Source organism: Protopterus annectens, chromosome 9.part0 (assembly GCF_019279795.1).
Source record: "Protopterus annectens isolate FY-2018-M chromosome 9.part0, PAN1.0, whole genome shotgun sequence".
Lineage (NCBI taxonomy): Eukaryota > Metazoa > Chordata > Ceratodontiformes > Protopteridae > Protopterus > Protopterus annectens.
The window spans coordinates 622197820-622210092 of NC_056743.1; the positions used below are offsets into that span (position 1 = coordinate 622197820).

At 37.5% G+C, this 12273-nt stretch overlaps 1 protein-coding gene across 2 annotated transcripts in view; it reads right to left on the reverse strand.

Moving 5' to 3' along the window:
• Positions 1–12273, reverse strand: part of C4B (complement C4B (Chido blood group)) — an 876141-nt gene that overhangs the window by 175117 nt on the left and 688751 nt on the right. For both annotated transcript variants that reach the window (XM_044083184.1, XM_044083183.1), the window contains exon 30: positions 2956–3114. In XM_044083184.1, coding sequence (XP_043939119.1) covers positions 2956–3114 — 159 coding nt within the window. The remainder of the gene's footprint in view (positions 1–2955; positions 3115–12273) is intronic.

The window sequence follows — 12273 nt, forward strand, 5'->3', positions numbered from 1 at the left end:
TAGCTTTCATTATGTGTTACAAGTTTGTTTTCCCATTGTGACTGTGCTGCAGCGAATGCATGCATGTCATACTTGTGCCATGTATAATATACTTCCTACTGAAGGATGGCAGAGCCATCTAATAACCAAATGTGCTCATTGTTTAATCTCTTCCTGCTGTCCCTTTTCTTTGTCTTTCCAATGACCCACAATCACTTTAATATACGAATGTCATTTAAATGGCCAAGGGAGGCTCTGCAGCCCACCCCATGATGTTCAGTGTGCCCCAAAAAGAGTGATTCTGCGTATTTTCTTATACCTTTTTTGGGAGAAGAGAAGGTACTTAGTAAACAGCTTACATCCAACTGCTTTATATGAAATTGTTCATTTTGCATCTCTTATGTGTTGCTTCATGTTTATGATGTGTTGTCATGTCCAGTCTCACAGCCTCCTGGACAGTGAGTGACACAGATTTTCCTTTGTGTTAATATTATCCTTTCTCTGAACTGCAGTGGCCTTAGAGTAGGAACAGTAAAATAAGGGGGTGGTTAAGAACTGGAGGTGCAAGGGGGGGTTGTCCCTTGCAAAGAAACAAAAAAAGTCCATTGATTGTTTACTAAATGTAGTGTCTGCTCACAAGCCATGCAGTTAAGAGTACCTCTGTATTAAAAATGTGTCTACTCAAGCCATTAGTTCCAGGCAGGTACTGGTGGGTAATTGTGATCTGAACCCTTTAGTGTCAAGCAAATTCAGAGGATCCATTGTACATCCTATGATCTTTGGGCTGGGCCTTTGTGATCCCCTGTGGTTTAGTTGAAGTAACTCAAGTGTTTTCTGGACCTTTTGCAGTAACCTTTTCCCTGTACCAGTATATTCATCTCCCCAGTGCCAACCAATGTTTTATCCAGTAAGACACTCAGCACATGACACAGTGCATTTCCTGCCTTGTTACACTCCTGTCCCAGGTGTGCTGCAGGAATACATACATAGACACACACACACACACACACACACACACACACACACACATATATATATATATATATATATATATATATGTGTGTGTGTGTGTGTTGGTGTATGTGTGTATCTATATATATATATATATATATATATATATATATATATATATATATATATATATCTCACTCACCTATATATACATATATATATATATATAGATATAGATATAGATATACACACACAAACACACAGAGACACACACACACACACACACACACAAAAACACACATCATATGAAAGTATTATGCATTCTATGTAATATCTGGCTTATGTTTTCCATATTTTATGTTTAATTATACTCAGAGGTTTGAAGTACAATTGGTTAATAAACCATGACTTTATAGTCAAGCAGCTGATTTTATTTGATGTGCACTATAGCATAAAAAGATATAAAACTTCACTTAAATTAGTTGCAAAGATTTTAATAAGGCATGCACATAAACATTTCCCCTTATCTTAAAATTGGAGGTCATGGCCAGCTTCCAAAGCCATGGTTTATGTAAGATTATTTTGTCACATTTTAATGTTCTGTAAGTGTGTGGATTTGTGAATGTGTATGACAAAAGTGGTACCTTCTATCAGCTCCAATAGCACTAAGATATAAGTCACGTTAAATGCTTGTAATGTTAACTTTATACCTTGGAATATTTCTGTGCAAAGCACTGTCAGGATATTTTCAACTGGAGATGTATTTAGACCAAGAAAATAAATGTTGTAACATCTCTCTTTTTTCAAACGATGCAAGCTGCCTGTCAGACCAAAGTATTACATGAGTAAGCTTTCTCATCACCCTCAGTATAGTTTTAGGGATTTTGTAGTACACAGAAATCAAACATGAAGTGTTCAAGCTATTCTAGAATTTCTGGCATATAACTCCATTAGGTAACAATACAGTTCTTGCTATGTGGAATGCCTCATCATTGTTATGAAAAATATAGACTCTTGCTCCTACCAACTACATCAAAAAAGTCTGAGAGCACATTTAGTTCTGTCAACAAAATCAAAATAACAATGAAATATTTGATATTGCTATATTATTGAATACAATGCCCCCTTCAGCATGTCAGCATGTATCTGTCCAGACACATGCAACAACTGGAATGCCGATAAAAATAACTTATTAAGATATAAGGCCTAAACATGCCCTACATGGACTGGATCAACGCTCTATCATACTCAGTATCTTATAGACTGCTAAGAGGTGACCTGTGTCTGGCATACAAGGCATTCTCTGACCCATTACTGATGGATTTATTGTACAGAAGCAAGTCAAATGGTATCCAAAATGCTCAGTCTAGGGATCTGAATGTCTTATGCAATATCAACTGAATGATTTGGAGGGACAGGTATATCTCACAGAGGATATTGCTGTGCTTGGAACAGACTCCCCATCCACATAAAATAAAGTTCATCCCTGTCAATATTGAAGTACAACTTGCCTCTATGAAGGACTGCTCCCTGTACTACTAATGGGTAGGGCAGCTCCTAAATGCTTCCTCTTATGCATGAGTCCCCTCAAATTATATATGGTATTCTCATTAGGGCTAATATATAATTAGCAAACATAGGATGGGTTAAATCCAATCTCTAGGTTAATTTGAGCACAAAAAGGGAAATTAGCTAGACTTGAAATGGCCTGCAGGGGCAGTTAGCCTAGTAATTACCTACGGACCTAAAAACCTATAATGCAGACTTAATAGACTCATGAAGATGCATTGTTATGTCATAATATGTTAACTGATAAATCAACACTTCCAATGTAATGGCCACTGTGTGTGTATGCATGTATATATTTATTATGTACTGAGCTGCATTCATGTAAAAAATAAATCAGTAATCGCAATAATGCTTTAAAATCTATGCTATCAGTCAAATTCAGCAGGATGCACATTTATGTAATCACCTACTGTGAACAGGACTTTGTAAGGACTCAAATTAAAGACAACCTCCTACCTGTAAATCTTCTTGTATACTTCTTCCAGCCTTTGTCACCATGATGGTCTTTTTAAAGCTTCTTGCAGGCGAACTCAGTTGAACTTCCATGTTGGTTTCATCTCCGCCATGTATCATAATAAAGTACTGTGCCAGGGCCTCCATGGCTACAACAGTGTCCTGTGAGATGATCAATAGAAAAAAACATTGTGAAAGTGATTGAAACCTTTAATACTTCAATGCTTCCACCAATGTGTCCACAGCTTATACCAAGGGATAACATACTAGAAATTACGTTATTCGCTGTGTTTGCTCACACATTTCACTTAGTTATGATTCAGGATTTAATGTCAAGCTATTAAAATATTGTGATGCTGTCATTATTTCATAAACAAACATAGAGTTAACTTTAAATTGTTGCATGAAAGGAGGTGAATATGTACAGTGGTTTCATGGTCATCTTTTAGCATCCAGAGACACATTTCACTTGAATATAAGAACATTATAGTTGTCATTTTTACTTGTGGAGTTTTTTGTAACTTCTAGTAATATACTTTTATGATCAGAATAACTGAAAACTGTCTATGTCTTGAAACTGTTTGCAAAGTTGAAGGCAGATTCATAAATTTGTGCTTCATCAACATTTTTACAGTAAAAACATGCCCAGGTGTTGTCTTGGTTCACTTAATATATTTACCTGCATTGCTAGTGATTGGTTCATATAACATGCCGACTATAAGACAACCAGCTGGGAGTAAAATGTGGGTCTATATCACTTCAAAAAAGTATTATTTAATCGAATACCTGTTTGTTGTAACCTTTTCAGCAAAACTCCTATCTGTCAAACACTCTGTTTAGCAAATTACATTTTATCAAACGATTTTTGTTGGCCACCGGAAAAGTATGTAACATTTAACGTCAGTTAGCAAATACAGAACGTGGAACTATCCAAACCTTAAAATTTATATTTAAAACATTAAAATCCACTTAACATACATAGTATACTTAATGAAAGACCTTTGCTTTTGCTAAAGGGGCTGTGCCCCCCTGCACCCCCCCAAGTGGTGGCTTCACCCCCCCCCCACACTCCCTGCAAATTAAATGCACCAACTCCAAGCTCTCACTATGTTGATAAAAAGGGTAAATTAGAAATAGACTATGAATATTCATGCCATCAATTGTTGAATGGTGGGCAGGAATTAGGTGGAACCTGCTACTGCGGGTATTCTGTTCCATGTTTTGGCCACCAAAAGCAATTCAATAAACTGACAATCGACAATAGAAGACTTCAGCAAGCATGAGCTTTGCTGAAAAGGGTTCAGCAAAAAGGTATTAAATTAAATAATACTTCAATGAAGTGATATAAACCCATAAAATGTGGACAAGGAGAGTACTAACTTGCTTTCTCTAAGGGGGAAGGAGACAAACTCTAGCGATTGTGTGAAGTCAGTCCCACAGCCTTCTAGCACAGATTTCCTGCATTAGCAGATGAGCATGGTATCTGCCTGCTTTCTTCACTTTGTATTGAAGGAATTCTAAGTGCAAATACCCAGTTGTTACAATATGGTGAAGTATTAGTTTATTAACCTTTTCCTTAGCTTTTGCCTCCAGATTGGCTTGACAAGAAGCTTCTGTGTCTGTATGTCTAGTTATCACTGACAAGAGGTAGAATGATTTAACAAGAGGTTACATTACAGAAAGGCAGCTTACGTATACAATGTGGGAATTAACTGGTTAGTAAGAAAGGAAGGTAGCTGCTTGCATCTATAGCTGGGGCTAGATAAACTCTGATGAAATGTTCAAATTTTGCTTATAATTCTACCACATTTAATTATTTGGTCGGTGTTAACTTTATAACATCCAATGGGCATAACTGCTTTCTAGTGGAGATATGGGGTTTATGACCTTGTCAAGTAACTTATTCAGAGTCAAACAATATGCAGGAACAAGTTATTGGAATGAAGCTTTGGTCTCCAGGATGTAGCCTCTTCACAAAACTCATTAATTTAGCTGCTGTATGAAACAAGTGAAATTATGCAACTTCAGCCTGAAAAGAGATCTTGTAGCTGATATACAAAGCAATCATCTTATATAGAGCTGTACTTTGTTATGGTACTCTTGTAAATTATGTCACCTCAAAGAAAAGTAACTGTTTGGGGAAAGATACCAGCAAGTCAACCCTCTACTGTGGAGATGGGGTAAAAATAATGGTTAAGGTGTTTACCTCAGAGATGCAAGATACAAGGTTTGATTCTGACCTCTGATTGCAAGCTAAGATTTAATTACTCCACTATTAACTGGAAATCAAATATGACACCAAACATGCAGGCACAGAGACTTCTGGATTTTATAAACACAAACTCCCTGGACCAGATTGTCAATACAGCGATCATGGGTGCACACATACTGGGTATTGTCCTCACTAATATGGGAGAGTGCTGCACATCCCCTATTGTCATATCCTCTCTGGTATGGTCAGACCACAAAACAGTCTTTTTGAAGTAAAAAATAAAATACAAAACTCCAGCTAACCCTGGAATATTATGGAGCTACTCTAATGCTAATTTCCTACTACTAAGTGATAATCTGTCAAAATTTCAAGCCTCCATAAACCCTGAGAACACTGCTGCCCATGTAGAACTTTTCACAGAAACTCTATACAAGTATGTTAATAACTGCATACAGGCAGTTGTACCCACCAGGAAATACACCACTAACCCAAAAAACAAGTCACCCTGGTGGAATTCCAGCATCAATAGACTCTATAATGAAAGGAAGAAAATAATGACAGAAATTAGGAGGTGTAACACCCAGCAGGATAAAGGGAATCATAAAACTAAATAAACAGCTCAGAGGACAAATAAAAGTCTATCAAAGCCAAATTTGAGGTAAATTTGTCCTCCCAGACCAAAGACAACCACAAAGCATTTTTAGCAATGTCTGCAACCTCAAAGGCAATATACAATTGCGTGCAGTGCTCATTGTTAATGGAGGCATCGATACTGAGCTAAGAGATATAGCAAACCTACTGGAAGACAAATTAAGCTCTAACTTTACCCCTCCCCCCAACCTCCCCACAGGAAATACCATCAAATGTAACTCCCCATTCTTTTACTAGGGAACAGGTCGTCAGTGCCCTTTCTAACGCCAAGAACATGAGTATGTGGTACAGAAAGTGCCAATCAACTTTTCCTCCATACTGCTAAATATTTGTGGCTGCTCAATAACTCTCCTAGAGTGAAAAAAGAAACTAAAACATAAGGGCCATGAGCTTTGTTGCTTTTAGAAAATTCAGTTACTGCATGGATGCCAGCAAAGAAGAAACTAAGAAGGCATGAAAGAAAATCATCTGGAAAAGGTGAAGAGAAAGCACTGACTGTGAAGAGTCCTGCAGCTGTTCAGCAAAAAGTAGTTCAAGCTCCATCTTTGGTGCAAGACATGGGTTCCAGTAATCTAGAGGAAAAAATAAATCCAATGTGCTCAGAGCTTAATAAAATAAACTAAGGAATTTATCAACATAAATAAAAAAAAGCTTGAAAAAATGTAAAAAGCTTTAAACAGCTATTCAGATGAGCTAATTAAACTGCAAAAATCAGAGGTCAAAATGAAGAGAAGGTTGTTCAAATATGAGACTGCCCAAGAAGAGATGTTTAAAAATGGTAGAATTAGAGGACAGATCACATAGGAAAATATGAGATTTTCTGCTGCACTAAAGAAGCTAGAACGAGGAGAGTGTATTCATTTTATGAAGGCATAAATGAGCAACTGAATTTGTATTCCACAGCAGGAACTACTAAAAGAAAGGGCACATGCTCCAAATCAGGCCATAAGAAAGCAGCCAATACCTGTATTAATAAAGATGCCAACCTACAAGTAGAAAGCATTCATTCTGTCAAAATTATGGAAAAATGGAAAAGCATTAAAAGTTGCAGCCATTAGAGTATATGTGGAAAATGATTAGTATACATCAGGCAAACAATTTTATTCTGGTAATCACGGAATATCATGAGGCAGGTGTGAGATTCCAACTGTTGTAATCAACTATCTTCAAAATTTTTTAACTGGATTATCAAAGTCATTTTTTGAATCAGAACAGTTTAAAAAGGAAATACAAAAGTCTATCCAACAAAAAGTGAGCCATTAAGTAGAAGGTGACTCTTTTTCTTTTTCTTCTGATAATAAAACACATGGAATGACTCTATCAGTGAAACGTTTTCCACTTTTCCAAAGGAAAATGCTTGAGAGACTGATAAAAGTGCAGGAGTTGACAAGAAGAATCAGGAGTACCTTGAACTAGAATCTGGAGTTAGGTTAGAAGATGGAGAAAAAGTCTAGCAACACAGACATTTGTGCAGAAATGTGAGACTGGAAACCATCAATCACATTTGTAAAATTTGGCTGTATAAGAAAAAGTAGAAAGAGTGGACATTGGTGACTTTGTTTAACTTGTGGGGAACTGAAAAATATTTGCCTCACTTCATGTCATTACACTGAGGGCAGGGCAACAGGAAGAAAAGGGTAACTGTAAAAAAAACAATTTCTGTTCTAAACAGTATTTCTATGAAACGTTTCACAGGGTCTACTTTATAACACCGACATGCCAGTTCACCGACACACAAACCACCGACACCAGATAACCGACAACACACAATACCAACAACGCAAAACACCGAACACCATTACACCGACACACTAAACGTAAACAACACATTACACTACATCACATATCCACTAGCCCTAACCCAAACCCTAACCCTAAGGTCCGACACTACCGCACACTCACCCTACCTGCACCCTAACCCTAACTCACTTACCCACCCCTAACCCTAAGGTCCGACACTACGCACTTACCCTACCTGCACCCTAAACCTAACTCACTTACCCACTAACCCTAAGGTCCGACACTACCGCACACTTACCCTACCTGCACCCTAACCCTAACCCTAACTCACTTAACCCACCCCTAACCCTAAGGTCCGACACTATCGCACACTCACCCTACCTGCACCCTAACCCTAACTCACTTAACCCACCCTAAACTAAACTCCGTCACTATCACACACTTACCTTACCCGAACCCTACCTCCCTACCTCCGACACTACCACACACTCACCTATCCCACACCCTAACCCAGAATCCCACAACAACGCACACTTACCTTACTGCTCCTAACTCCATCACGATCGCACACTTACCGAGATGCGCTCACACGTTACCCTAGTCGCTCTATCCCCTGTCGGCACATCACCTTTCCGGTAAACTTACCTGTCGGTCATTTCGTCTCCCTCTTCCGCGTGTCGGTCAACTGCGATTTCGGCACATCACCTTGTCGGTAAGCTTACCTGTCGGTCATTTCATCTCCCTCTTCCGCGTGTCGGTCAACTGCGATTTCGGTAAATTAAAGTAGACCCGTTTCACAATATAAATTGCATGTTTTGTAGTAAAGTATTTTAGTTTTTCTTGTATGTGATAATGTTACTAATGTAAACATATGTATTTTTCTTCTTTTTTAGTATTAAGAATTGAGAGATGAAAGGCTAGGCAAAAACATGTTTAAGTTAAAAGGCTGTAAAGTTGGGTTGTTGAGGTGGGGAATGGGGTGCAAAAGTATACATATCATAACATACATAGAGCTGATATGTTTTCTCTTACTTTAGCATAGGTAAATATCTCAATTAAAACCCTTGGCTTAATCTAATAAAACATTTTAGTGGAAACAAGTAAATATGAGAACACTGAATATAATGATTTTTTTTCTTCTAGCAATAAATGTTTCAGTTTGTCTTTCAGGCTGCAGCAGAGGACTACATTTGTTTCCTTTCTCTTAAGTTTATATGGAGACAAGCAGAAAATAAGGCTATAAAAAGCCATAACACTGGTTTCTTCAAGGCAAAAAGTTAATGTTTTCTGAAAGCATGCAAGTTGTTTTAACATCTGGGAGGAGTATAATAATGAAAAGAAAAGATACCAATTAGTGTAAGTAGATGCACAGGCAATAACATGCATACTCATGGATAACCTGAATTTCAGGTTAATTAATGCCTGTGTTAGTAGCTGTCTATTTGAGACAAATGTTCCTACAAGGGTGGTTCAGCATTATTTGAAGATGTACTAGTTATGTGTGTTTGTTTTAAGTTAACAGGTTATGGAGGTGTTCTGGGGTGTGTGTGTGTGTTTTGTTTGAGCATTTTAATTAAAGCAAAAAGTCTTATAAAATGTGACATAGGTTCCAATGTTGATAAGAAAAAAAAAACTATATAAAGGGTTAATCTGCCAAACATTAGTGGCACTTTTATCACAAAAACTGGAAACAGACATTTAAAAAAGCTGCCATAGATAATAGGTGGCAATAATGACTTCCTACCATAAAGGCACCACTTTCCATATTATCTTGGAATGTGACTGATCTGACAGGTGTAGACAGAAAGGAAAGAATGATTACATTAAGAAATGCAAAGTGCAAAATGTAATGATACAAAAGTCACATTTGGAAAGATCTAAGCATATGAATTTGATAAAGAAAGGATTTCAAGATGTATATTCAGCAGAATAGCAGGGACAAAAGAAAAGAGGAGTACTTATATTAATTGCTAGAGGTCCACAATAGTGGTATAAGAGGAATAAAAGATAATAATCCATGATTTGTGGTAGTAAGGGTCTACTGGCAAGCAATGAGGATTGCACTGGCAAGTGTTTATATTCTGCTTAAAACTGCTATTATGGGGCTTAAAACTTTTTGGGAGAAATAACCAGCTTTCAGCAGGCAATATTACTTGTAGGTGGGAGCAATATTACTTATAGATGAAGACTGCAATTTGATTTGCAACAATGAGGATATATTTGGGATAAAATGCAGGATAATGAAGTAAAGATGAGACACTGGTTATTATTAGGGAACATAGAAAGTATTCCTGAAGTTATAGCTAGTAAGGGGCATAAAATGACAGTTGAGTTTAAAAACAGGGTGGAAATAAAAGAAAAAGAGATCTGGTTGAGAAGTAATATGAATTATTTAGAAGGGCTGACACAGGTTAAAGTATTATAGAATAAGGCAATCTCACAGAACAAGAAGAGGTGCAGCTGGAGTGCTAAAGAGAAAATAATGGAATACCTGGATGATATGCATGAGTTTAGAAAGATTGCTGTTAAGCAACTGCTTTTTGATAATAACTCCACAGCACAAAAACTTTTGGCACAATGATTTAGGCAAAATAAAGTAGAAATGGTTGTTGCCAATTTTAGGGAGCTTATAACATGAAAGATAACCAGATATCTTGTAGAGGTATTTGAGATATGTCAGAAACTTTATGAAAATTTGTATAAAGCAGAGATCTGGGGAATCAAGAAAGAGCACAGATGGAAATATTTATGGAAGACTTAAATATGCCAAGGTTAAGGGTACATAAAGTTCAACAATTAACAGTTTGATAGGAGGAGATGAGATAAAACTGATGATGTATAACCACTCAGCAAGAAAGTTTACATTAATAGATGGTATTCCAGTGGAAGTTTGGAAGCTAGAAGAGAAGAAAGTGATAAAGATCCAGACAGGTTTTATTTAGCAGTATTTTAAAAAGAGGGGAGGCACCAACATCCTGGAAAAAAGCTGTGGCAGATGTAATATCTAAAGATGGCAAAGACTCATCAGATTCAGCTTCATATAGGCATATTTCATTTTTAAATCATGATTATACTGCATTTATATCTATAATGGCTAGAATAATGGAAAATGTGATGCCTGAACTGATAGATAAGGAACAATGTGGTTTTGTGGATGTAAAGCAAACATTTAACAGCATTAACAGAACAATGATGATCCTTAGGGAAGCAGAATTTAAGAAAATAGAGCTGTTTTTGGTGGGTCATGATGCAGATTAAGCTGGGATTTTATGAGTAGGGCAATGGAAGAATTTACATTTTCTGATACAATAATAAGGTCAGTTAGAAGGATATGTAAGGGATCAGAGGCAAAACGTAATGTGTGAGGGTTCCTCTCTGATATGTTGTGTGTGAACAGAGGAACTAGCCAGGGTGTCTTCCTTCCCCTTTGTTATTTGCATTATATTTAGAACCATTGGCAAAGAAAATAAGGGACTCAGAAATTCAATGATATAATTGGTATGGTGTTCAAGAAAAGTTGGCTTTATTTGCAGATGATATTATTTTATACCTGAAGAAACCAGAAAAGGACATTTCAGTCTTGTGAAACATTTTGAAACAGTTCCAGGTTTTTTCAGGATATAAAATTAATGAAGATAAAACTAAGGCTATAGCTGTAAATTATTAACCCACACACACATTAGTTCACCAATACCCATGAAGTGTTTAGAAGTATAGATTAAAAAGGATTCTGTTATGGCAGCTAAAGATATTGGGGAAGAGTCTTAACAAAAGATAATACAAAAACTGAGAAACTGGAAGCTCTTGTCTATGGATATGCATAGCAAGATGCAACCATTAAAAATATTTTAAGTTCCTTTAGTTTTATACACAGGTCAGACATATTCTTAGCAACTATAGGAAAAGTCCTTCTTCTTTCAGCTTTTCCCGGTTAGGGGGTCGCCACAGCGGATCACCTGTTTCCATTTCTTCCTGTCCTCTGCATCTTGCTCTGTCACACCAACCACCTGCATGTCCACTCTAACCACATCCATAAACCTTATCTTAGGCCTTCCTCTTTTCCTCTTACCTGGCAGCTTCATCCTTAGCATCCTTTTCCCAATATACCAGGCATCCCTCCTCAGCAAATGTCCAAACCAATGCAATCTCACCTCTCTGGCTTTGTCTCCAAACTGTCCAACCTGGGCTGACCCTCTAATATACTTATTCCTAATCCTGACTACCCTCATCACACCCAGTGCAAATCTTAACATCTTTAACTCTGCCACATCCAGCTCTGACTCCTGCCTTTTTGTCAATGCCACTGCCTCCAACTCATATAACATAGCTGGTTTCACTACCCTTTTGTAGACCTTCCTTTTCTCTCTTACTGGTACTCGTCTGTCACAAATCACTCCTGACACTCTTCTCCACCTATTCTACCCTGCCTGTACTCTCTTCTTCCCCTCTCTTCCACACTCGCCATTACTCTGAACTGTTGATACCAAGTATTTAAACTCATCCACCTTCGCCAACTCTACTCCCTGCATCCTCACCATTCCTCTATCCTCCCTTTCATTCACACACATATATTCTGTCTTAGTCCATTTGACCTTCATTTCTCTCCTCTCCTCTTTAGAGCATATCTCCACCTCTCCAGGATCTCCTCAACCTGTTCCCTACTCTCACTACGTATCACAATGTCATCTACAAACACCATAGTCCATGGGGACTCCTGT